At 35.8% G+C, this 25,287-nt stretch overlaps 2 protein-coding genes across 5 annotated transcripts; one reads left to right on the top strand and one right to left on the bottom strand.

The window, feature by feature from the left end:
• Positions 1-2,261: 2,261 nt before the first annotated feature.
• On the top strand, positions 2,262-8,121 carry LOC111436690 (protein NRT1/ PTR FAMILY 4.4-like). The gene is made up of 5 exons (XM_023074420.1): positions 2,262-2,445; positions 2,534-2,751; positions 4,402-4,848; positions 6,335-6,444; positions 7,271-8,121. Exons 1-5 carry the CDS (start codon positions 2,325-2,327, stop codon positions 8,061-8,063), a joined length of 1,689 nt encoding a protein of 562 aa, XP_022930188.1. The 5' UTR covers positions 2,262-2,324; the 3' UTR covers positions 8,064-8,121.
• LOC111436691 (RING-H2 finger protein ATL58-like) lies at positions 4,108-25,287 on the bottom strand. Of its 4 annotated transcripts, XR_002709304.1 has the most exons (4): positions 24,287-25,085; positions 24,119-24,201; positions 22,129-22,730; positions 4,108-4,200 (listed from the first exon to the last, which is right to left on the bottom strand). XR_002709304.1 is itself a non-coding variant. In XM_023074423.1 (3 exons), the coding sequence occupies exons 1-3, from the start codon at positions 24,476-24,478 to the stop codon at positions 13,370-13,372; spliced, it is 279 nt and encodes a 92-aa protein (XP_022930191.1). In that variant the 5' UTR covers positions 24,479-25,085; the 3' UTR covers positions 13,262-13,369. The 4 variants fall into 4 exon arrangements, 2 of the variants coding, with proteins under 2 accessions (XP_022930191.1, XP_022930190.1); XM_023074423.1 differs by lacking the exons at positions 4,108-4,200; positions 22,129-22,730 and adding an exon at positions 13,262-13,373; XM_023074422.1 differs by lacking the exon at positions 4,108-4,200 and having other exon boundaries at positions 21,861-22,730.

Raw genomic sequence — 25,287 nt, 5'->3', positions numbered from 1 at the left:
GTGGGTTCTAATAGATCAATAAACCCGTGCTCCACCAAGTCCCATAGCTCCTGCGATCTGAGCAAGGTCTTCATCTTGATGCTCCACCACTCATATTTCTCACCATTAAAGATTGGTAACAACGGTGCAAAGGAAGAAAAACCAGCTACTGCCATTTTTGTTTTGTGAAAGAAAATAATCACTCGCCCTCGTGTCGAACGAACTTGGCTCTGATACCAAAATTGTTGGAGAGAGGGATAGTGAAAGAGATAAGAATAGATGAATGCTGCGATGCTTTATTATTGTCTACTGACTCAATACCTAGAGGCTTACACAATTCCAGCATGTATAGCTTATACACTGGACCAAAAATAGTAAATCATCGAAATCTAGAAAGAATTTAAATCTCCTAAAAATCTCATAGTTTGAATATTTGAATCATATCTCTACTACTCTGAATCATATCTTCATTTTGAATCATATCTCAACAGTTTCCACATCTTTATAAGAAATGTTTCGTTTTCCTTTCCACGTAGGATCACTAAGTTTCTTTTCTTTTCTTTTCCAATCAAAGATAAACAAACAAACCAATTAAAAGCTTTAGATCATGAAATTATGCACATAACATTAGCCTTTCCCAAGCTCTTCGTAGTGTGAAAGCATCTTGTCCATTTGCTTACTTTCAAACCATTAACTCACTCATTAATTCCTCATTTTCTATTAAACCCATTAACTATTAGATAAGCAAATAAAGATGATAAATATTATAATAGACATGTGGTGATTAAAGTTTTCAAAGCTTTGAGATTTGGGGATTGGAAAAAACACAAAACCCCTTTTTCTTTTTTAATTCTTAAAACAAACAATTAAGGTTGCTCTTAGTAAGTGCTCCACACTTGATGGCTATGTGGGCTATACCCACCAAATGGGATATCGAATGCCATTTTATAGAGTTGCTATCAGCTGCTTGGATCTTCATTTTTATCACATACATTAGAGCTATCTTGATATGGAAGTGCATGGCTTTAGCTAATGGCTCCAGAGTCACCCACCATCTAAATTGAATTTAACTAAACGTTAAAGTATTGTCTACTTTTGTAAGTGATAAACGCATATCAAAAAGTAGAAATAACTCCAATTGAGGTTAAATTAACCCATAGTTTCTAATCGGTCTAAAACTTTTTAAAATGATGTGAAATTAGAGTAATTTTATGTTGATAATGAGAATATTTGCTAAAACTCCTGCAGTTAAATGAACGTGAAAGTTCACTATTTTATAATTATTTACCGAGTTAAATAAATTACAAAGAAAGGAGAAAGAGAAATAAATGGATATACAATATTAGCCTATGATCTAGTGTCAAATATGATACCTATGGTAAACAGTAATAGATGACAATATTAACATATGATAAAGGGTCAAAATGATACATATGTTAAACCATAATTCAAGACTAAATATCCTCAATACAAAAGGTCTCATGGTTTACCATTTAGTTTAAGCTTAGAAACAACCATACGAAACTAACTTATCAAATAACCCATAATAATAGAATCAGTATGTCACTCGCGCATTAAATGGTATAATAAACAAATACGAGTTTATTAGATACAAAATTAAAAGTCAATATTTGTTAAATGAAAATCTCACTTATGCTCGGTCGTAAAAACTTCAAAATCGAAAAAAAAATTCAAGTACACAAAAAAAAAAACTTCACTAAGTGAAAAAAATTACAATCACGTAGAATTTTTACCGATCTCAAATACATAAAACATTCTTCCAAACTTTATACCTTGCTCGAGAAAAGGCAGACGCTCCTATAGGTAGGAGCAACTTCACTTTTGGTGTTCGATGCTCCTTCGAATTGTATCCAAAAATTTCCTAAAACAGGATGGTTTATTACAAGTTCTAGTGGCATGAATTGGATGAGCATACGAATGATCCAGAACAGCCACGATTGTTCTTTTTCGAGTAGAGTTAGCTTGTTATAATGGGATGATTTGAAAACAAACTTAAAATTTCTTTATAGCATTTGGAGTACATGAAGTTCTTCTAATATTTTTCTAAAAACCCTACCAACACTAAGAGAACTAGAGACAAAGGGGGTAGCTAAGAAATAAGAACAAGCCATCAACTTCTAATGCTTTGACTTAGCTTTGTTATATTTCTTGATTGAATTATGGGCCCATTTTCCACTACCACTACGGCCACTAGTCGAGCCATTCACCTCTATAAATACAAAGCAATAATCCCAAAGCCTTTGTATAGCGTAGGAGGATTCACTAATTAGTTCTTCAAAATCACATCTTTCTTTAATTTTTTGACCTTTTGGGTAACAATATAAATGGGAGATTCTTTGGAGAAGACAAAATCCATATTGTCTGTGGATACTTGTGTTGATTGGAGAGGCCGACCTTGTAACTCCAACAAACATGGTGGAATGGGAGCTGCTGCCTTTGTTCTTGGTCTGTTCTTACCTAATTTGTCTTTGAAACATAGTACTTTTTGTCTTGTTTTTTGAGAATTTTTTATGCTTTGTTTTTGGTCGTTTAGGACTTCAAGCATTTGAGATGATGGCTATAGCAGCTGTTGGGAATAATCTCATAACTTATGTTTATAGTGAGATGCATTTCCCTCTCTCTAAAGCTGCAAATGTTGTTACCAACTTTGTTGGAACTGTTTTCTTGTTGTCTCTCCTTGGTGGCTTCTTGTCCGATTCTTATCTCGGTAGCTTTCGAACTATGCTCATCTTTGGCTTCATCGAACTCTCTGTAAGTACTTATCTTTTCAATTCTATGTTCTTTTTTTTGTTATTCACTTGAATTCAAATGTTTTCTTCGATAATTATTAAAAAATTGAGAAGAGGTAAGCTTAAATTTCGAAATCAATAGACTAAAAGCGAAATCATTATCCAAACATGGGTCCAACTCAGGAATGGATATACATATCAAAAAATCTAATCTTGAATTTTTCAATGATTAATGTTTAAAACGTTTTTTTTTTTATCAAGGAATCTGAACTTTTGATACATTAGTAGAAAACATGTATTTATGTTGCCAACCTTAGATTTTTTTTAGGTGTTGATGTTTTTTTAATAAAAATTTCTCTTGTTGGATGAAAGTCCCACATGCTATTTTAGAGAATAATTATGGATTTATAACTATAAAATATTATCTCCATTATTACGAGACCTTTACTAAAGTGGACAATAGCACGAGAGTCAGCTTCATTTATCATCTCTCTTCTCACTTTTTCCTTCCAAAAGTACAAAATGCTTATTGTGAGCTTAAATCTTTTTATTAACTATTTTTTCTTGAAAAGAAAAAAAAAAGTAAAAACCCAAATAGGGTAGGTTAGTACCATCCATTATTATAATAGTTTGCCATAGACTAATTAGTGGGACGAAATCATGTATTTTATGACTTTTTAAACGTGGTGGATTATTATGTTTTTAATAAATAAGTGGATCTTACTAAAATTTTGCACAAAAGTGATGAAATGTCCTGGTAGAAATTAAAAGTATTATACAATTGTACGGTGGAGGACTAACTCAAAGTTTTTGACATGTGAGATCTCACGTTGACGAGAACGAAACATTACTTATAAAAGTGTGAAAATCTCTTTTTATTAGATGCATTTTAAAACCTTGAGGGAAAAGCTTGGAAGGGAACGCCTAAAGAGTCTGCTAGCAGTGGATTTAAGCTATTACAAATGGTATTAGAGCCAGATACCGAATGATGTGCCAGCGAGAACGCTAGGTCCCCAAGGAGGGGGGATTGTGAAAACCTCTCCCTACTTGTAGTTTCTTAAAACTTTGAGGAAAAACCCAAAAAAGACAATATCCGCTAACGGTGGGCTTGAGCTATTACAAATGGTATCAAAACCAGATATCAAGTAGTGTGCTAGTGAGGACGCTGACCCCTAAAGAGGTTAGATTGTGAGATCTCATATTAGTTGGAGAGGAGAACGAAACATTGTTTATAAGGGTGTGAAAACCTCTCCCTACCAGACGTGATTTAAAACCTTGAGAGAAAACCCGAAAGAAAAAGCCCAAAAAAGACAATATCTGTTAGCGGTGGGCTTGAACTATTACAAATGGTATCAAAGTCAGACACCGGGCGGTGTGCCAACGAGGACACTAGACCCCTAAGAGGGTAAATTGTGAATCTCATATTGGTTCGGAAAGGATAACGAAACATTGCTTATAAGAGTGTGTAAACCTATTCAAAACCTTAAGGAAAACCCTAAAGAGTACAATATCTATTAGCGATAGGCTTAGACTATTACATAATAAAAACAACGTACAGTACAATAATATGATATTATCTATGTTGAGCATAACCATTCATGAATTAGTTTACACTAATAGAGATTATACCTCTTAATTAGCTAACATGGGACTCGAACGTGGTTTGGTGCAGGGATTTACAGTTCTAACAGTGCAAGCCCATTATCCAGGGCTAAGGCCAGCAGCATGCGAGATGGGGAGCAGTGGGGAGGGAGATGAGTGCGAGGAGGCGAAAGGGTACAAGGCATTGATGTTCTTCTCAGCACTGTATTTGGTGGCGTTAGGAAGTGGATGCTTAAAACCAAATATAATATCACATGGGGCAGACCAATTCCAAAAGCAAGACCCTACACAGTTCAAAAAGCTGTCCACTTTCTTCAACTGTGCTTACTTTGCGTTCTGCACAGGCGAGCTCATTGCCTTGACTCTCCTTGTTTGGGTCCAAACCCACTCTGGCATGGACCTTGGCTTTGGTGTCTCCACCGCCGCCATGCTTCTTGCCTTGATCTCCTTGCTCTCTGGCGCTTCCTTCTTCAGAAACAACCCTCCTCGTGGCAGCATCTTCACCCCAATTGCGCAAGTAATTTTTCATTATTCCTCTTTCTTATCGTCTTTAACTCGGGTTGATTTGGTTAGGTAGAGTTACAATTTTGAAATTAGATACATAGAGATATTCATATTTTTGGATGAACGTCCCACGTCGGCTAATTTAGGGAATGACCATAAATTTATAATCAAGTAATACTCTCTTCATTTGAAATTCATGATTCCTAACATGGTATCAGAGTCATGTCCTAAACTTAGTCATGTCAATAGAATCCTCATCCTTAAATGTCGAACAAAAGACTCTAAAAGAAAAAGGAGTTGAGGCTCCTCGAAGGTATAGTAAAAAATGATGAAGACTTCAAAAGAAAAAGGAGTCAAGCCTCGATTAAGCAGAGGGGTACTTTGTTCGAGGGGAGGTGTTGGATGAAAGTCTCAGTTAATGAAAGTCTTAGTTAATTTAGGAAAAGATCATGGGTTTATAATCAAGTAATACTCTCTCCATTGATATGAGATCTTATCGGGAAGCCCAAAACAAAGTCATGAGAGCTTATGCTCAAAGTGGACAATGTCATACCATTGTGGAGAGTCGTGTTTATCTAACACATGAATTGAGAACTCAATCAATTCGGACTATCTAACCCTCTAATCATACAGGTTGAGTTGGGTTAGATTTTTTTCATCAATTTGAGTTGAGTTGAATTTTTAGAAAATCGACCATTTGAGTCTGTTCGTGAGTTGATATTTCTTTGGTTGGGTCAATCCAACTAACCTGAAAACAGGGTTAGGTTGAGTTGGGTTAGATTTTTTTCAATTTGAGTTGAGTTGAATTTTTAGAAAATCGACCATTTGAGTCGGGTCGGGAGTTGATATTTTTTTGTTGGATCAACTCAACTAACTTGAAAATAGGATTACAACTCAATCCACTCATATCCTACTTTACTATGAAGATTAAGAATATTTGACGTTTGTAACTAAGGTTAGTGATGTGTTGTGACATATTTTTGTTATTAATGTAACATGTATTCAACGTAAATATGATTTTTTATAAATAAATAAAAACAATTAGACAACCCAACCCTACTTAACCTGACCTGAAAATAGAGGATTAGGCTGTGAACTCTACTCGGTTGTTAGGGTGTGAGATCCCACATCGATTGGAGAGAGAAATGAGTGTTAGCGAAGACACTGGACCCCAAACGGGGTAGATTGTGAGATCCCACGTCGGTTGAAGAAGAGAACGAAACATTTTTTATAAGGGTGTGGAAATCTCTTCTTAATAAACGCGTTTAAAAAAGTGGAAGGAAAGTCTGAAAAGAAAAGTTCAAAGAGAGCAATATCTACTAACGATGGGCTTGAGCTGTTATATTGAGTCACCAAATCCAAACTCGTGTATACCCTTACATATACTTAACATTTTACCTGCTAGGTGTCATCGAGTTTGGAGATTAGCAGAGATTTAAACTCTTTCATTTTTAAAAGTTGATTTATTATTTTTGTTTTTTATTTTTGTATATATTAAGGTGTTTGTAGCTGCATTCACGAAGAGGAAGCAAATCTGTCCTTCCAATTCAGAGATGCTTCATGGAAGTCATAATGGCGTCGTCAAACTCCTCCACACCGACAACTTCAGGTCTGTCATGTCCTGTCGGAATCTATTTTTTCTTTTTTTCTTTTTTTTCTTTTTTTTTTTTCTTTTTTTTCTTTTTAATTTTTTTTAATTTTTTGAAAAAAAAACCCTTTTTCCCTATTTATTTAAATACAAAAGTTTCAAAAGTTTTATTAATAACCTTATAAAAAAAAAAATTGAAAATTTAAAAATATTACTAAACATTTATGAAAAAAATAAAAAATAAAAAAGTTTTTACTCTTTTAATTAAAAAATAAATAAATATAATTAAGTCTCTTACATTTTTTAAATTTGAAATATTTTATAACTATAAATTTTAAATGGCTAATTTAGGGAAGGATTATAGGTTTATAATAAAATTAAAAAAAATACTATCTCTATTAGCACCATTTTGGGGAAGCTCAAAACAAAGAAATGAGAGATTATAGTTAAAGTAGACAATATCATGCCATTATGGAGATTTGTGTTCATTTAACCCTAAACTTAGCCATACAATAGAATCCTCAAATGTCGAACAAAGTACTGTGAGCTTCGAAGGCATAGTAAAAAATGACTAAGACTCCAAAAGAAGAGGAGTCTGAGTCTCCCGCTTCGAAGACATAGTAAAAAATGACTAAGACTTTAAAAGAAGAGGAGTCGAGTCTCGATTAAGGGGAGGTGTAGTTTGTGGTTGATCATGGGTCTATAATCAAAGAATACTATCTTGATTGACATGAAGCCTTTTGGGGAAGTCCAAAGCAAAACCATGAGAGCTTATGCTCAAAGTGGACAATATCATATCCTTGTGGAGAGTCGTGTTCATCTAACATTTCTTACTGTAACGTTACAGATTCCTCGACAAGGCTTGCATAAAAAGCGAAGAAACGAGAGGGGGAACGAGAGAAGAAAGTCCATGGAAGCTTTGCACAGTAACACAAGTAGAACAAGTAAAAATAATTCTCTCAGTAATCCCCATATTTGCATGCACCATAATCTTCAACACCATCTTAGCTCAACTCCAAACCTTCTCAGTCCAACAAGGAGCTTCCATGAACACAACCCTAACCAACTCCTTCCAAATCCCCCCTGCTTCCCTCCAATCCATCCCATATCTCATCCTCATCTTCCTCGTCCCTCTCTACGAAACCGCCTTCGTCCCCCTCGCCCGCCGTCTCACCGCCACCGACTCCGGCATCACCCCACTCCAACGCGTCGGCACCGGACTCTTCGTTGCCACATTCTCCATGGTCTCCGCCGCATTAGTCGAGCAAAAGCGTCGACACTCCTCCAACCTCTCGATCCTTTGGATCGCACCACAATTCGTCATTTTCGGCATCTCCGAGCTGTTCACCGCGGTGGGGCTGGTCGAGTTTTTTTACAAGCAATCTGTGGAAGGGATGCAGTCGTTTTTAACTGCCATGACTTATTGTTCCTACTCGTTTGGGTTCTATTTGAGCTCTTTGTTGGTGTCGGTTGTTAATAAGGTAAGTGGTGGGGGGTCGGGTGGTGGGTGGCTTAGCCATAATGACCTTAACAAAGACAGATTGGACCTGTTTTATTGGCTGCTGGCGGGTCTTAGCCTTGTCAATTTCATTAACTATCTCTTTTGGGCTAATAGATATTCACAGCTTGTGGCGCCTTGAAACAAGCTTAGTTTTGTAATACCCAATTAGTATGAGTTTTTAGTGACTTTTTTGTGTGTAACTTTTTGATATGGTATATCTTTTAGTGGCTAAAACATAATGAGAAGAATCTACTTATTATTGAATGAATAAATCAATAAAAATCGAAAATGAGTTCAAACTAATAATTATATTATAAGCTTTGGTGGGTTTGCTTTTGGTTTCTCTAAATTAGTCAACGTGGTCTCCGTCCCAACAATCTTCTTGGATTTAGGTTGGATTAGATTTTTAAAAAAACTAAAAGTTTTGTTTGAAGGTTGACAATTTTTTGTTTGGTCAACCCAATCAACTCGAAAATAAGGTTATAATCAACTTTATCCGGCCCTACTTTTAAGATTATTATTAAAATAAAAAGATATTGTTGGGCTTATTCTTTCCCATTTTCTCTCAAGATTTTTAAAATGCCAAAGTTTCTGCACCCTTTTAAAAATGTTTCGTTCTTCTCCCCAACTGATGTGGAACCTCACAATCTATCCTCCTTGACGGTCCAACATCCTTGTTGTCACTCGTTCCCCTCTCCAATCGATATGTGATTTCACACCACCCACCTTCAGGGCCCAGCGTCCTCACTGGCACTCGTTCCTCTCTCCAATCGATATGAGATCTCACATGCACTGTGACTTGTAATTATTTGATATTTGAGTTATGTAATTTTTATTGTTGATAAGTAGGATTTCTTAAAAATATTTTTAAAAAAAAAACAATTCGACAACCAAACCCGAAAATGGAGAGTTGGGTTGGGTTGGGTTGTGAACTTTATTCGAGTTACCTAGATCACCATTTCCACTAACCTAAAATTTCAAGTTGGTCTAAAAGATTTCTTCAAACCAACTCCGTGCACACTCCGACTAAAAACATTATATCACAATGTTATGAAAACACTTACTTATAGGTGTGCACCTCATAATACACTAGCGAATGAATCAAATAAACGTAATTTTTAACCGATACAAAACCACCTCTAAATAAACTAAAGATCATGATGCTACGATCACGATAGCAACAACCTAAGGTAGGTACCTACGTACATCGTTTTCACATACAATACATTTAAGGTGGATTTGATAAAGGAGTTTGTGTGAGAAAGTTAGAAACTTATTAATTAAAATAACTATGTAATGATGAGTGTGTGAAGGGTTATGATGATGATGATTCAAGTGTGGAAGAAGAAGGGCCCCTAAGGAAAGTAGTGGGGGAATGGATTATGCTCTTTGGTTGGTTTACAAAAATTTAGCCATCAACATCTCTTCTTTGCCCAACCACAACAAAAGGTTTTTGTTTTTAAAAGGAAAATCATTCTTAAGGATAGTGATCCAATACCCATAAAAGTTAATGCTATCATTCATCTTAAAGCTTGGCCCATAATAGTGTCTAGTTAGTCAAATGGCTCATCTAATATAGTCAACCATCTTTAATTTAAAGTTGCCAATAAGATTGAATTAATTACCATCGGTTCGGTAATACTTTTTTATAACGACCCTACTTTTTCATTAAGAAAATAGCAAAATCGAAATAACAAGAATTTTAAAAGAATACAAACGCCCGCCACAATATTTAGTTGTTTCTAGATCCACTTCCATCTTCGACAAGTTTTTTCATGTCACCTGAAAAACATAAGAGAATAGCAATACGAATAAAAACTCAATAAGTAGCCTACTTGTAGGCTTTTAATCTTGTCCTTAACGTTCATGTTCTTGTCTTGAGAACTTAGGTTCTTAGATTCTATTCTTGAGTTCTTGTAATAGTTAACCAAAAGACTCTAGTCTTGGGTTATAAGTTCTTAAACTTAATTCTAATCTAGTAGCCTTTTGAGGTTCTAGGTCATAGGTTTGAGAACTTGGATCTTGATCCTAGTTCATTTTTTTGTCGTTTGCACTTGATTCTTATCCTTTAGACACTCCACATAGTACTCATGATCCTCGATACTTATATCTAAAAGTCGATCAAGATTTAGATTCTGGTTTTGGCCCATGGTGGCCCCAGTATCTCCTTGTGAGGATCTTGATTTGTCCTATAACTAGTTGTCTTGAAAATCTCCTGCATCCCCTATGACATGGCCATGTGATCATGAAGTACCATGGAAGTAGTTTAGAGTGGCATCTAGTAGTCTTTATCTCGTGGTAGGCTTGAGACTTGGGTTGTGCATTCTTGAATGCCCCACATGCATTGTTTGCAACATCTCCCATGCTGCCTTTACCAAGACCTTCTTTTCCAACATGAGAAGAACGTCCTCCGGGACTGCTTGTTAGATGGCGATAAGAGACATCCTGTCTTTATGCTCCTCAATATCACCATGCTCAATGACGTCCCACATGTCTTGTGTCTGTAAGTTGACACGCATCTTTATCGACCATGTTGCGTAATTACTCTTTGTGAGAAATGGGTACTAGAGTGTTACACTCTCCTCCTTTTCGCTCTTTATCGTTGTCACTTCTCCTCTGATAACATTGTATGATGACGACATTTGTTTCGGCATCCTGGAAGCTCTGATACCAAGTGTTGGAAAGGGCCCACGATCGAGATATGTCAAAACAAATAAAGGGAGCAAAAAGAACAATTTGAGTGGAGAGATCTTTTGGAACAAGGAACCTTAAGCACTTAGCTTTTCAATTCTATTTGTTGTTGTTGTGAAAAAAGCATACATCTAAGGAGTATTTTGGAGAAAGCACTAACTTGCTTCCTAAACTTTCTCGTTAATCCACTAATAATCTTCCTAATTAAATCATAAAACTTGGTCCACAACCACAAAACTTGGTCCACAATTTGGCCAACTACTACCAATTCTACTGTAGTTTCTCCATAAGTTAGTAACTTATTCTACTAAGTCTACTAACAATTCTCCTCAAGTTAGTGACTTATTCTACTAAGTCAAGTTTATAAACTCACAATCTAGCCCGTCCTCTAGGCACCTTTGGAAGGCAGGGAGTGTGACAACGTACACGCTTCTCTTTACTCCATAGGTCCTAATAATTGTAGGGTTTGGTGGCCTGAAATTGACTTAGCTTTGCCAAAAGGCCTCATCTCTATCAGCTCGACTTGTGAGGAGTTCATCCCGCAGTAGGGTTTCAAACCTCGCTTCGGTCTTGTGACATGTTATCTTTCCTCTCTTCATTCCCAAGTCAAGGGTGAGTCTCATGCATTAGTTTGTGGATTGCAACCTTACGCACTAATCCCTACAGGTGTTCATAGTAGGTTCGACACCCTACCTAAACCAATCATCATATTGGTCCCTAGGCCCCATTGCTGGAAAGACTCAACTTAAAATAGTATGTGGAGCTTCCGCCTCAGACAGCTCGTCTAGAAATGAAGGTAGACTTGGTCCAGGCTTGTGCAGTTAAGGTTGTTGTACACGAACGAAAGAAAAAAAGAATGAAAAAAATGGTGTTTCCTCTAACCTTTGACATCAAAAAGTTTGTAATAACGAAAGAGACAGAAGAGAATTTGCTCCTAACTAATAGAACAAGAAAGACATGAGAGTGGTCATTGCTTGGCCAGAGTTAAGTAAAGACTGGCTACCTAGTGATTTATACCCTTCATTGCACACTTTCTATCTATACCTAGTGATTTATACTCCGCTTTCTTTTCATTCCGAAAGCGACTTTCTCGATACAAAAGAAAAGGGCTAGCCTACACATACATACATTAGCTATCGTTTGTTGTATCTTACTAATGTTGCAAGGAAGGGTCTGACTGTACTGCTTTTCAAATACAAACAAAGTGAGAATTAGATCATTCTCTTATTCCATTACCGATTCATTCTAGCAGCGGATAATAGGAAACCACAAGCACTTTTGGAACGTGTTTTGTCATGCTACAATCCACATTATTTTAAGCACTTTCTAAATCCAAACTTCTCAACTTACACTCATTGTTTGTAAATAAGAGATTGTACTAAAACAAAATTTAAGAAGAAAGGCACCCTCTAGCATCAAGCTAATGTGACCTTACAACCAAAAATACTAGCGCAAAAACTCTAATCTTGCCATTTCAAAAAAAAAAGTGAGTGATCAATATATTTTCTAAAAAGAAAAGTCAAAATTATAATTTTGACTCATATGAACACTAAAAACTCAAAAAGGTAGTTTGGTTGTTGGGACATTCTTGAAATATTTTTCACGACAACATTTTGACATGATTTTAACAGTTATGAAATCCTAATTCCTCGTCTTAGACTCTTTATTGTATTAAACAAAATTAAGAAGAGAAGGACCCAATAGCATCGAGTTAATAGCCTGACAACAAAAAATCTTAGCGCAAAAACCAAAATCTGGGTATTCTGAAGAAAAAAAAACTGAATTATTGTCAATGTTTTTGAAAATTATAGTGAGAAAAGTTAAAATTTGATGATTTTAAAGTATACCAACAATGAAAAATCTAAAAAAAAGTAGTTTCACGCCATTTTGAGACATTTTTCATCCGGTCACAGGGCAACATTTTGCCAAAAGTTAGATGTTTCAATCTGATGTCTCAAAGCATAGTTAAACTATGCAGTATTATGATCATAAAGATAAAAAGATGACGTACCTACGTAGACTATTGCCTAAATTTCTTTAAATACAAATGATCAAGGAGGTTTGGTAGACAGGAACATCCTATAGACTACTATACGTACTAAAGATGGTAGTATCAAAGGAAAATTTTGTCCGTACAAACTACATGCATACGAAGTTCAAGTGTTGGTATAAACATGAAAATAAAAAGTGATTAGAGCTCGCAAAAATAGAAAATTTATGAGCTAACACTATGAAAGTTCAAACACGATATAATTTAAATCATTTGTGAACAACACAAGTTCCTTTAATGGACTCTACGTCAAGTTGCCCCTTATTAAAAAACTTAAAAATATAAAATACAGATTAAAACAATGGTATAATATAGTAAAACAAAATATAAATACATTTTATTTAGAAATCCAAAGTAGAGTTTGAATACATTAGGCTCGGTAAGAAAACAACTTAAACTATTTGAATAGTTGAAATACAAAGTGACTCTACATGACACCTACTCCATATTTGCTTCCATCCTCGACTGCAGCTTATTAAAAAACTTAGAAACATAAAAGACAAAGTAAAACAATGGTAAAGTATGGTAAAAAAAAATCGCATTTAAAACAAAATATAAATATATTTTATTTAGAAATCCAAAGTAGAGTTTGAATACATTATACTCGGTAACAAAACAACTTAAACTATTTGAATAGTTGAAATACGGTGTGCCTCTATGTGACACCTGCTCTATACCTGCTTCCATCCTTGATCAGCTCCTTGTTATCTGAAAAATATGAGAGAATAGGAATGAGTACAATGCTCTTAATCGTGTCTATGAAGGGTTCTAAGTGCCACGATCATATATTTTCAACCGTGAAGTGTCATGATCTTGACACGCTCATGACAAGTCTCGAAGAAAATTCAAGCCCCATATATATTTTTTGCCAATGTTTTGTGGCTTCTTTGGATCTTAGGTGAGGTTTGCCTCTGCAAACAGAATATAACTTATTTGAAATTCACGCTTGTTTGGTCACACACACGCCACATGCACGTGCATGTTCAATCTTCTACAAGTTAACTCTATTAGATAAATTCCTATTCTTAGGTTAAGAGTCATCCCTATTCTTTAGTTAAGGCCACATAATTAAATTTAGTGGAATGGGGAGGTCGAGTGGTAAGGCTTTGATTAAGTTGTCACTCCTTTACACTTTTAACATATAACTGTTATTTAAATATGTCAATCGAATGAGAAATAGATCATCGGTCTTCAACATAATCTGAAATAATTTTGTCTCCCGCTTGTGTTTTTCTTGTTTTTTTCTTCCTCCAACAATCGTCTATTTTTCCTCTGACAATTTCCTCACGTTAAATTGCTCAGTCATCAAACTCACTTGCCTCTACCCTAGATGAAGTCATTCGCTCAGTCATCAAACTCACTTGCCGCTATTGTAGATGAAATCATTCGACTCAACATTGCATCTACTTAGGGCCAAAGTCTCTCAATGCAATGTCACAATGTCGCAACTCAATTCTCATCTTAGTTCCCAATTAACATGGCCCACATGTTTTGACCCCATCCCAAGTCAAAGGGTTTCATCAACCATCATAGCTCATTCGGTCCAGGTCATCGAGAACGAACCACCCATGTGTCGTTCATATCATCGGAATATCCCAAATATCCATCCATATGAGTCATATCGAGGCATTGGACCCTCCCGTATCCAATCTAGTTCATTTACACACAAAAAATCTAGATAGCAAATGCATAATCCAACCTCCGACACTTTCCTTAAAGAACTCATTTCAAAGGAAGTCATCTAAGACACTCATCTCACAATGCTCCCCCTCACTGTGACAAACGCATGTACCACAGCGTAGCTTGCATAGGCCACGGGGCCCAGAGATGATGGAGAGCTGACATCATGCCTTCCCCTAGGATACATTTTGAGGCATTTTTTGTCTGGTAGGTATAGGCATGATTTTGGGCGAATGTCGTGGACTGTCCCTCCAATGTTTAATTGACACCAAAATTGGCAAATTTTTTATATTTCATATGAACTAACTTGAATCCAAATCCACATGCCCAAATTTCCTTTGAAACCCAAACTTTCAAGATTAAGGCCAAGGCCCTACCCTTCCACAAACCAAACTTTCATATTGACATCATTGTCTTTCTATTACTTGTGTCTTTGGTTAGCTTTCATGCACTAGATGATGCACTATCCTCCTTGGTTGCATCATGGCACTTTTTTTTGTATTAGCCCTCCCGTGGCCAGTTGGATGCCACTACCATATCACCACCTTGTCTTGTATGCATGTGAGGGTCACAATCTATTTTCTTTAACGTATGATTGTGACATTGGGTACTACACTATTTCTTGTCATATTTTTGTTCTTGTCTTGAAAACTTAGGCTCGTTCAGTTCTTGAGTTCTAGTCATGGTCTAGCACAAGGATCGTAGTTTTGAGTACAAAGTTCTTATTTTTAGCTAAGGACCTTAGTTTGAACGTTTTGGTTCCTTAAACATTAGAACTTGGATCTTGATCCTTGTTCTAGTTTTTATCCTTGGTTCTTAGTTCTTGTTCTTGATTCTTGTCTTTGTACTTAGTCCTTGGTTCTTGTACTTGATTCTAGTTTATTGAGTGGTACCTAGCCGTCTTTATATCTTAGAGAACTTGGGACTTATAAAGTACTACTTTAGGGCATGGGTGTGTGGTAAACTTACTCGTCTTAATTCATGGCATTAAGGTAGAAAATTGATTAATTGAAAATCAAAGGCTACCTAAAGCATACTTAAATCATGGCCTTAGGATAGCATATTAATTATTTGAAAATCAAAAAGTTACCTAAAAGCGGTCGCTTACTTTAAAATCAAGAGCTTAATTAATTTAGTGTAACATCCTAATTACATAGAAATAAAGAGTTTACTTAATTTAGGGTAGCAACATGATTAATTAAAAATAAAGAGCTATCCTAAATCTTATCATGAGGTAGCATCGTGATTACTAAAAATCAAGGACGAACTTAGAGCTCATCTGACTTAGGATATCAACCTTATTACTTAAAAATTAAGGGTTATCCTATTGTGGGGCAGTGGGGTAGCATCTGATGAACCTAGATCTCATTTTAATTTAGGATAGACTTCTAATTACTTAAAAATAAAGGGTTATCCTAAAACTTATGAGTTAACATTCTAATTATTTAAAATGAACTTAGAGCTCATCATGACTTAGGATAGCCTCCTGATTACATAAATATCAAAGGTTATCCTAAAACTTATCAATAGGTCGCATTCTATCATCTTGACTTAGGGTAGCCACCAGTCTACTTATAAATCAAGAGCTATCCCTAAGTGTGACATGAAGCTAATAACACACTCATTTAGATGCATAAATCATAGGGTTAACTCATAGGGGCATTTTAGTCCTTCCTCTTAAGTCTCAACTTATACCAAATTGTCTTGAAATTTTGTGCACATTTGGATGATGTTTGGTTCTAGAAATATTTTAAAGGAACCTCAGGGTATTTTTGGTTATTTACCACCACAAACTTGATGAGTCCCAATAATGATCCAATGGTCTAAAACTTTAAATAGTCTTTACACATCATGAAATAAGGCTTCTTATAAAGTTTCATGAAATTTGGAGGTTGTTTGGATCGTGAACCAAAAGTTACCTTACGAGCATTATGGTCATTTTACATCGTTACTTGGTTTAGCTACTTATTTTTATCCAATGATCACCAAATTTCATATATAATCCTACCATATCATATTGTGCAAAGAATTAAAGTTTTTGAGTAATAGAGTTCATTTAGCGAGTTATTTTAATGTTACTTATTTCGAACAAAATGCTTAGCTTAGATCCTTAACTCAGGGTTCTTAATTTATCTCTTTTTTAGTTATTTAATTCTAAATTAACATGAGGGTATAATGTATTCCAAGTGATTTTTATTAGTATTTCTTTATAAAATTTCAAAATGACTACTTACCTTATCTTTGATGGTTGAGGTTTGAGGCCTCGTTCTTGAGCTTCTGGTATCATAATTACTCCAAATTTTCTTCCACATATCTAAGTTTGTAGAACCATTATGAATTACTCCAAATTTTTCTTTCCTTCCCATGTAGCTGCAGATATTATTTTGGAAGCAAAAATTTGTATGTGGTCATCCAATTTCTTCCTTTAAGCTCTTGGGTCTAAGGCAGAAGTTGTGTAGAAAAGGGAGCTTCTTAGGTAGCCCGACAGGGACTTTCTTAAGCCCTGATTTCTTCATGAAAAACTTCTTTTCTCATCTCATTGAAGTTAAAAGGGATTGGCCTTATAAGAAGCTTAATTTTGGATTACCCCGATCTTGTTTAAAACAGACCTAGTAACAATTTCTTCTATTACCCTTGATCTTGGGTTCGTGGTCTCCATAAGAAATGTTCCTTGTCATCCGAGAAGATGATTGGCATAGGTAGAACGAGACAGAATTTGCTTGTATCCTCCGATTGCATTTTCACGCTTTTGAACTAGGCCATTAATGGAGGTGGAATCAGGGGATACATTTGGGACACTTTCAGCTCTCAAATCCTTCCCAAGACAGGTTGGGGAGCTCATTTAGAACTTAAAGAAATTGGTTTAGGGAAAATGGTAAATCATAGCTCACGAATTTAGAAGAAATCAATTGAAAAAATACTCAAAGTTAAAAGCTTATTTTTTTAGTTTTAGGAACTCTCATGACTATTCTTGTTTCGAATCATTGCTTATAACTCCTTGTTTAAGATAAAACTTGCACTGTCATTGCTTGTTCTAAAGTCGATGTGAATTTTAACTTGAAATTTTTAGAGTTCTCAAAAATATTTTCTCCATTGAAAGTGTTGCGGACCTCAGTTTTGAATTTCAGCTATTAGAGATTTATTAAAATTTCAACTCAATTCAACAGTGATATAAGGGATTTAATATAGTTGGTCAAAACAGATCTATAAAAAAAATCTAATGGTAATCATTTACTTATAATTCCTTGCTAGAAATGAAAATTATTTACTTAGGTTTAAAGCTAAGTTCGAGAACAACCACGGTATGAGAGTTATTCAGTTATTTTTGGTTATTGAGCTATTACTTAGATAAAGCGATACGATCATGTATAAAATTTTATACACGTGTATGGAGATGAACTGTGATATGAGATAGCTAAAATATGAGTTGAAGTTATATAACCTTGAATGGAGTAGATTAAGAGATTCACCGTAATAGAAGTATAAAAATAAAATTCAAGCCAACTAGTTAGTGTACCTTTGAGAATCTACCAACACCACTACATAAATATGTTCCAATAGAGTAGTATAACTAGTTTTCTGTGCTTGGCATATTAAAGTTTCTCTGTACCAGTATGACCGGTTTTGAGCAAGTTCGTGAAGCACTTTTAACCACATTATAATGTTATAAAGACCTTACCTCAGTTAAGGTTTCGCGTGAGGTTGATTTTGTAACATTAGTATCAGTGTGAGATGTTGATTTTAATAAAGAGTTCGAGCTATGAACCCCCATCAAATTCTTAAGATTATGGATCGAATAATTTAGCAGAGTTGAGGTAGACCTAGCTACAGAAACGTGAGTTACGAAGCCAAAACTTCACACGCCTTAACATTTTCCATGAGCACATTAACTCTGATCTTTATGAGAAAAGAATTGGCCCATGCATCGATATATTGAATATCAAGAACTTATCAAGATAGTGATGAAAAACATTTGTTCTTAAACAAATTAAGGGTCCCTCGAGTATACGAGCCAATAAGGGCAATATTTCAAAGATATTCTCTAAGTTCGGCATAGTCGTTATGAGTTATTGTGATGTCGTTAACTTACTAATGCCGCATAACTTAAGTATGAGCCTTGGTTAGCCAATATTATTTAGTCTAGTAGACTTTGTTAAAGTAAAAAAAGTTTATAGTTAGCCTAGACGAGTATAGTGGCAGAAATTCGTAGGTTCTTTTAACCTAGTAAGAGAGGGGAGAAGGTTTATTCAAATGTTTCAAGTTTGACCTATTTACCGTAGAGTTTTCTAATGTGAAAGAATTGGTTGACCTTGCCCGAGCATCAAAATGTGCTAGGAATTATGAAGGTTGGTAAATTTTGTTGATGTTATGAGAAAATAACTCGCGGGAATACTTAGGTAACATGCTCTACCTCATATTTACTAAATGAATATGAGATTATTTTCTTCATAATTCCTCTCAATTTAGCTTAATTTAAGGTACGAATGAATATAAGTGATTCATACCAGTATTTCTTAAGAAAATTTCAAGATAGCTACTTATCTCTTAAACTATGTCTGGAGCTTCATTTCTCGAGCTTATATTATCCAATTTACTCCAAATTTTCTTTGAAAATCTTTTCAGGGAGTCTAGTTTCGGGAACCATCAAGAATTTGATGAGAACTCATCTACAAGGGGTCAACCTTCTTCCTCTCGCAGGGGAAGAAGATGCATGTGGCAATAGTGCTACCGTCTAAAAACGATGTTCCACCGTTCATTTTAGAGTAGTTTTCCTCTCCATTTCATCATAAAACTTAAAGATGGTGTATCAAGAGCTAGATATTGATTTCTTACCTTTTGATGTATTAGGACGTAAGTTATAACTCGTCAAAGTCGGATAAAAATCTATTTCCTCGACAGAGTAGACCCACTAAAATTTCTTATTAGTCAGAGAATTTGGGATCTTAACGAGCCATGACTTTTTCACTCAACTTCCCCCTCAAGCTCAAGAAATTATTTTGAAGGAATGACTTTGTGGAACTATGGCCAATTTTGGAGTTTAATCCTCGGTGTGTAATTCAACTCAAAATGCGGAAGTTGGTTTTCATAGGCAGATTGATCCGGGATGAGTTAGATCTTGATTTCTTCATAAAAAGATGTTCAACTTAATCCTCTAACGCTAATATAATACTAACTTAAGGTGAGAGAGATCATAGGTAGGAAATTCGAACTTACCCTCATATCTTACTCGAAAATGATTTTCTTCAATTGGGCACGCTCTTGAACTTATTGGCCTTCAAGGTTTTTTTTTTTTTTAATGAAAACACTTCTTGATGATGCAAACAGTGAATGGGATATGTTAGCCACGACGAATTTGTATGCCGAACTTTTCCTTGCGCTTCTTTAATGGTGGATCGAATTGGACATATAGGACAAGACTTAAGTTCTTAGACATAGGACCTAGTACCTCATAACTAAGGTTAAAATTTTATATCCAAGGACCACAAATTTTAGAACCAAGGACCATGGTTTTTGGGCTAGACCAGGATAAGAACTCAAGAACAGAACCTAAAGACTTAAGTTCTCAAGATAAGAATACGTACGTTCTAAGAAAGGGTTTGGGATCCTAACACACCTTAAGGGCATGATTAAGAGCTTACAAATAGGCTACTTATTGAATCTTTGTACTCATTCCTATTTCTTAGTTTTTTAGGTAACAATAACGAGCTGTTCAAGGATGGAAGTGGATCAAGAATAGGTGTCATACGGAGCCACACCGTGTTTCAACTATTTTACTGTTTTAAGTTGTTTTGTTTATTGAGTCCAATGTATTCAAACTTTATTTTTTATTTGTATATAAAATATATTCATGTTTTGTTTTAAATGAGAAAAAATTAATTAGGAGTTGGGGTCTTTTCATGTTTTCAAGTTTTTAATAAGTCGCAACTCGCGAAATTCAGGTCGTGACACTTGGGCTCTTTTTTTCTTTTTTGGGTAGGGTTGGATGCATAGTACTTATCTATACACGTTTCACACACAAGCACATAAACCCACAAGGCAGTCTCATATTCGTACCCCCTAGACCTGACTACAGTCTAGTGCATGCTCTTGTTATCGAAACCAACGAAAAGAAAGGAGCGTGTATCATAACATAGTGAACGTGTCAATACAAAATAATTGGAGAAATATCCTATATCTGTGACATCTAATATGCATGAGGTCCCATAATTTCAAACGTTGATATATGGTTATTATGCATATCATAACTTCCTTGTGAGGCATGCATACGTGCACATAGCATATCTTTTATTATCGCCATACATGGCTCATCAAGTGGATTAGCATATTGGAAGTACATGCATCACACAACACTCATTATCATAACATAGTTATATCATATCATAACATCAGAAAATAATATGTAACTCACTCAATTAATCTAACTTAGCTCAAAGGCATTTGAACAGTAAGTTCACTTACTTGTTGGCCTAAATCAACAACAGTGAACTTACTTGTTGGCCTAAATCAACAACAGTAGATTTTCACGGGACTCTAATCCTATAGGTTAAATAGACATCTTTAATACTCGTTAGGATTTCAACGGATCCTCTCATAACATTGTCAATAAGTAGGCAACCATTCTTCTACTCTCTCTTTGGACTCTTTGGATTGAGAAAAACGACCAGTGAGGAAATGACTTCAAATTTTCTTTAATAATTTATTCACTTCTTTTAAAAATGTGTATGTGTATATATATATATATATATATATGTATGTATATGAGATTAAGTCAACCAGCATTTGTAATGTCTTTTGCCTATGAATATGGCTTTATTCATGATGCATATATATATACCCCAATTGTGCTCAACTTAATGTCTTTTGCATATAAATATGACTCTATTCATAATGCATTGTGCACATATTATTCTCAAATTTTATTCCCCTCATTTTTTTTTATTAGTGATATTAAAAAAAAAAAAAAACTCAGTTATCGGAAAAATTTGATCAATCCACTCCAACTCATATAGTCTGGGTTGGATTATAAACTTATTTTAGTTGGGTTGAGTTCAAATAAATGAAAACTTCGTAGATTGAATTGGTTCATGAATTCTCCTAAAACTAGATTGGGTTGAACTGAACCAACCCGAATTTGTTGTTGATTTAAAAAAAAACACACATTTTTTACCTACTATACAATTATATATACATATGTAACAATTTAGAACTCGATAACTCTTAAAAATAATTTCAACTATTTAGACCTCAAGTCTATGCTAATTTAAACCTTAAGTTTCGAGAATGTGTAACAATTTATGCCTAGGATTTGAACGAAGATTCAGTATTTAATGTCCCAACATTCTGACATGATTGTGCTAATGGTTCCTTACATTCTGACATGATTGTCTTATTGGTTCCTAAATTTTAAACTACCATATGATTGAACTAGCGAAAAGGAAGATGAACCTTGTTGGTGTAGGTAATAACTTTCAATTCTTTAAGTTTTTCTTAACCATCTTATTCTCAATATCGCTCTCATTCGAATGCGGTCTCGATTCATTCATGCAACAAAGAAAATCTTTCACCTTTTTGTTGTGAGACGAGAAAGTCCACAGGCTACATTAGTCGCAAATGCAAGTTAGCTTGAATCCAATTACCAAAAATGCCTCAAAAGATAACAAGTAAAGATAGCTTCTTGTTTCTCATAGATTATGCTCATGAACAAAATTTTGGTACCGTAACTGAGAGATTCTCACATCAGTTGGGGAAGAGAATGAAGCATTCTTTATAAGGGTGTGAAAACCTCTCTCTAGCATAGACGTACGTTTTAAAAACCTTGAGAAAAAGCCCGAAAGAAAAAACTCAAAGAAGACAATATCTGTTAGCGGTGAGTCTAGACGGTAAATGATGTTGGCCGACATAGGAAGTGCTTCCTGATCTGTTGGGAGATAGAACAATGTACTTTGAAAGGCCATGGTCCTCATAGACCCGTCTTGGAATGTTACATGCTAAAATGCGGGTCGGTGGCGTTGATAGTTCCCGATCCCTCGGATCGTCTTCTCTCGATGAATTATTATCCAAAGTTGCATCCCTTTTTGAATGATTCTCTCTCCTCGAAAACCCGAATTTTGACTTCACACAGGAGGTGTTGTATGATGACAAGCTTGATTATTATGTTGAGGAGGTGCTTCTTCGCGACGTTGTTCATTTGTCGATTCGAGTCCCATCTCAATCTGTATATGCGGTGGTCGGGACGACGGAGAAAGGACGGAGAGACGGCAGAGTGGGCAGGTGCTGTGGTTGGATAGCCAATGATCAATGCAGTCAAGGTGAAATACATGCCCACATGATGGTATCTTCTGAAGCTTATCTTTTGTTTGGTATTCCCCTAAACAGACTGAACATCTGCCACAAACAACAAACACATAAGGATTGCTCTCTCGAGACGAGGCCGAATAGAGAGAATTAACAGAAAAAAATAGCGATATTTTTCGACACTATTGTGAGGAATAGTCAAATTTGATCATTTTGACATGTATGATTTAGTATCCAAAGCCTAATTCGGTTTGAAGTTCATTATATACACATTGTCACCGGCTCTTTTTCTTCGAAATTCATATTGAGGAAATAGTAGCTTATGAGAGATACCCTAACAAATGAACAAAAAGTCTCCAATGATACGCGACAGAAAATGAACCGAAAATTGGCCAAGTAGGCAACAATTGGGTTTGTCAAAAACTATCGACCGTAACTCAATTTTTTTGCCTAGTGCTATAAATAAACTAGTTAGGGTTTTGGTTTGAAGTTCATGTATATAGTGTCATAATGTAACAACTCAAGCCCACCGCTAGTAGATATTGTCCTCTATGAGCTTTCCTTTTCGGGCTTCCCCTCGAGGTTTTTAAAACGCATCTGTTAGGGAGAGGTTTCCACACCGTTATAAAGGATGTTTCGTTCTCCTTCCCAAGGGCTCAGCGTCCTCGTTGGCACTCATTCCCTTCTTTAATCGATGTGGGACCCTCCAATCGACCCCCTTTCAAGGTCCAGCGTCCTTGTTGGCACACTGCCTCATGTCCACCCCCCTTCAGGGCTCAACCTTCTCGCCGGCACATCGTCTGGTGTCTAGCTCTGATACCATTTGTAACCGCCCAAGCCCACCACTAGCATATATTGTCCTCTTTGGGCTTTCCCTTTCGGGATTCTCCTCAAGGTTTTTAAAACGCATATACTAGGGAGAGGTTTCTATACCGTTATAAAGAATGTTTCATTCTCCTCCCCAGCCGATGTGGGATCTAGGGTCCAACGTCCTCGCTGGCACCCGTTCCCTTCTCTAATCGATGTGTGACCACCCAATCCACCCTCCTTCGAGGCCCAGCATCCTTGCTGGCACACCACCTCGTGTCCACCCCCCACCCCTCCCTTTTTCAGGACTCGGCCTCCTCGCTGGCACATCGCCCAGTGTTTGTCTCTCATACCATTTGTAACAGCCCAAACCCACCACTAGCAAATATCGTCCTCTTTGAGCTTTCTCTCTCGAGTTTCCCCTCAAAGTTTTTAAAACGCGTCTACTAGGAGAGATTTCCACACCTTTACAAAGAATGTTACATTCTCCTCCCCGACCAATGTGAGATCTCACACATAAGCTCTTTTTCTTCGAATATCATGTCCCAATCCTATTTAAGATAGCTCTTCAAAACAGCCCTAAAACTGATGGGTACCTTATAGAAATGCCCTTAAAATAGAAACATTCACCAAAATACATAAAACAAACATAAGAAAACAAATCCACTCACAGGGTATCAGTAACAAAGAATGTTTCATTGAACACAATAATAGGAAGCATCTCCCTGAATTCCTTCTTCAACCCAACATCACACTGCTCAACCACAACAACAAAGAAACCTCAAAATCATTCATAATCAAAAACAAACCAAACAACACACATAAAGAGAAGTTCATACAGCAGATATGTTATTGTTGTTCACTGCATCAGATGTTCGCATTCGAATAGAATTCCAATCCGCCCTTCGTCGACGAAGATAAAGAAGATAGAAAAGGAATAGAAGAATGAAAGTGAAAAGAATTGGAACAGAGAACACAAAAAACTGATAGAGTTTCAGTTCTGAAGATTGATCCAAATGATCATAACCCATTTTTACAAAACCCCTCCTCCTAATCTGCTAGATCTTAACAACCCAGAAATAATTTGCAGTTTTGGTGAAAAAATCGAAGCAAGTACAGAGAAATTCAGCTAAATTAACACGAATTAGCAATACCCAGATCCAGATTACATTGTAGTTAACAGATCCAACAGCAAAATCAAGAAAAAAAAGCAAGAACAATTGAGGGATTAGCAGTTCATCTCAGAAAATTACTTAATGATATCAAAACCCCAAATGAAAACATGGGCGAATAGCAGTTCATCTCAGAAAGTAAATTAAAGATATCAAAACCCCAAATCGAAACAGGGGCGAGTAGCAGTTCATCTCAGAAAGTAAATTAAAGATATCAAAACCCCAAATGAAAACAGGGGCGAGTAGCAGTTCATCTCAGAAAATAACTTAAAGATATCAAAACCCCAAATCAAAACAAGGGCGAATAGCAGTTCATCTCAGAAAATAACTTAAAGACATCAAAACCCCAAATGAAAACAGGGGCGAACTGGACGAATTCAAGGATTTCAACGAGGGAGATAACAATTAGATGAAATTAAGCGAACCCAAATAAGAACAAAATCAGTAGAAGAAGTAGCAATGAGGAAAGAACCTTGGAATGCAGGAGGAGGAGGAGGACGAGAGGGTTTAAGTATTCGATTTTCCTCGTCTCCGTGTAATATTATAATGAAAACCTAAGGCATTGAAGATAAACATCATTTGTTTGAGAGGGTTTCCCAAATGAAATAGAAATGTGGAAATGGTTTTAAATATTTCAAGGAAGTTCAATGGAAATGGAGGAATTTGTC

This window comes from Cucurbita moschata, unplaced genomic scaffold, assembly GCF_002738365.1.
Source record: "Cucurbita moschata cultivar Rifu unplaced genomic scaffold, Cmos_1.0 Cmo_Scf00058, whole genome shotgun sequence".
NCBI classification, from domain to species: Eukaryota; Viridiplantae; Streptophyta; class Magnoliopsida; order Cucurbitales; family Cucurbitaceae; genus Cucurbita; species Cucurbita moschata.
Note: the sequence above shows the minus strand (reverse complement) of the source record. Positions and strands in the feature narration are given on the sequence as shown.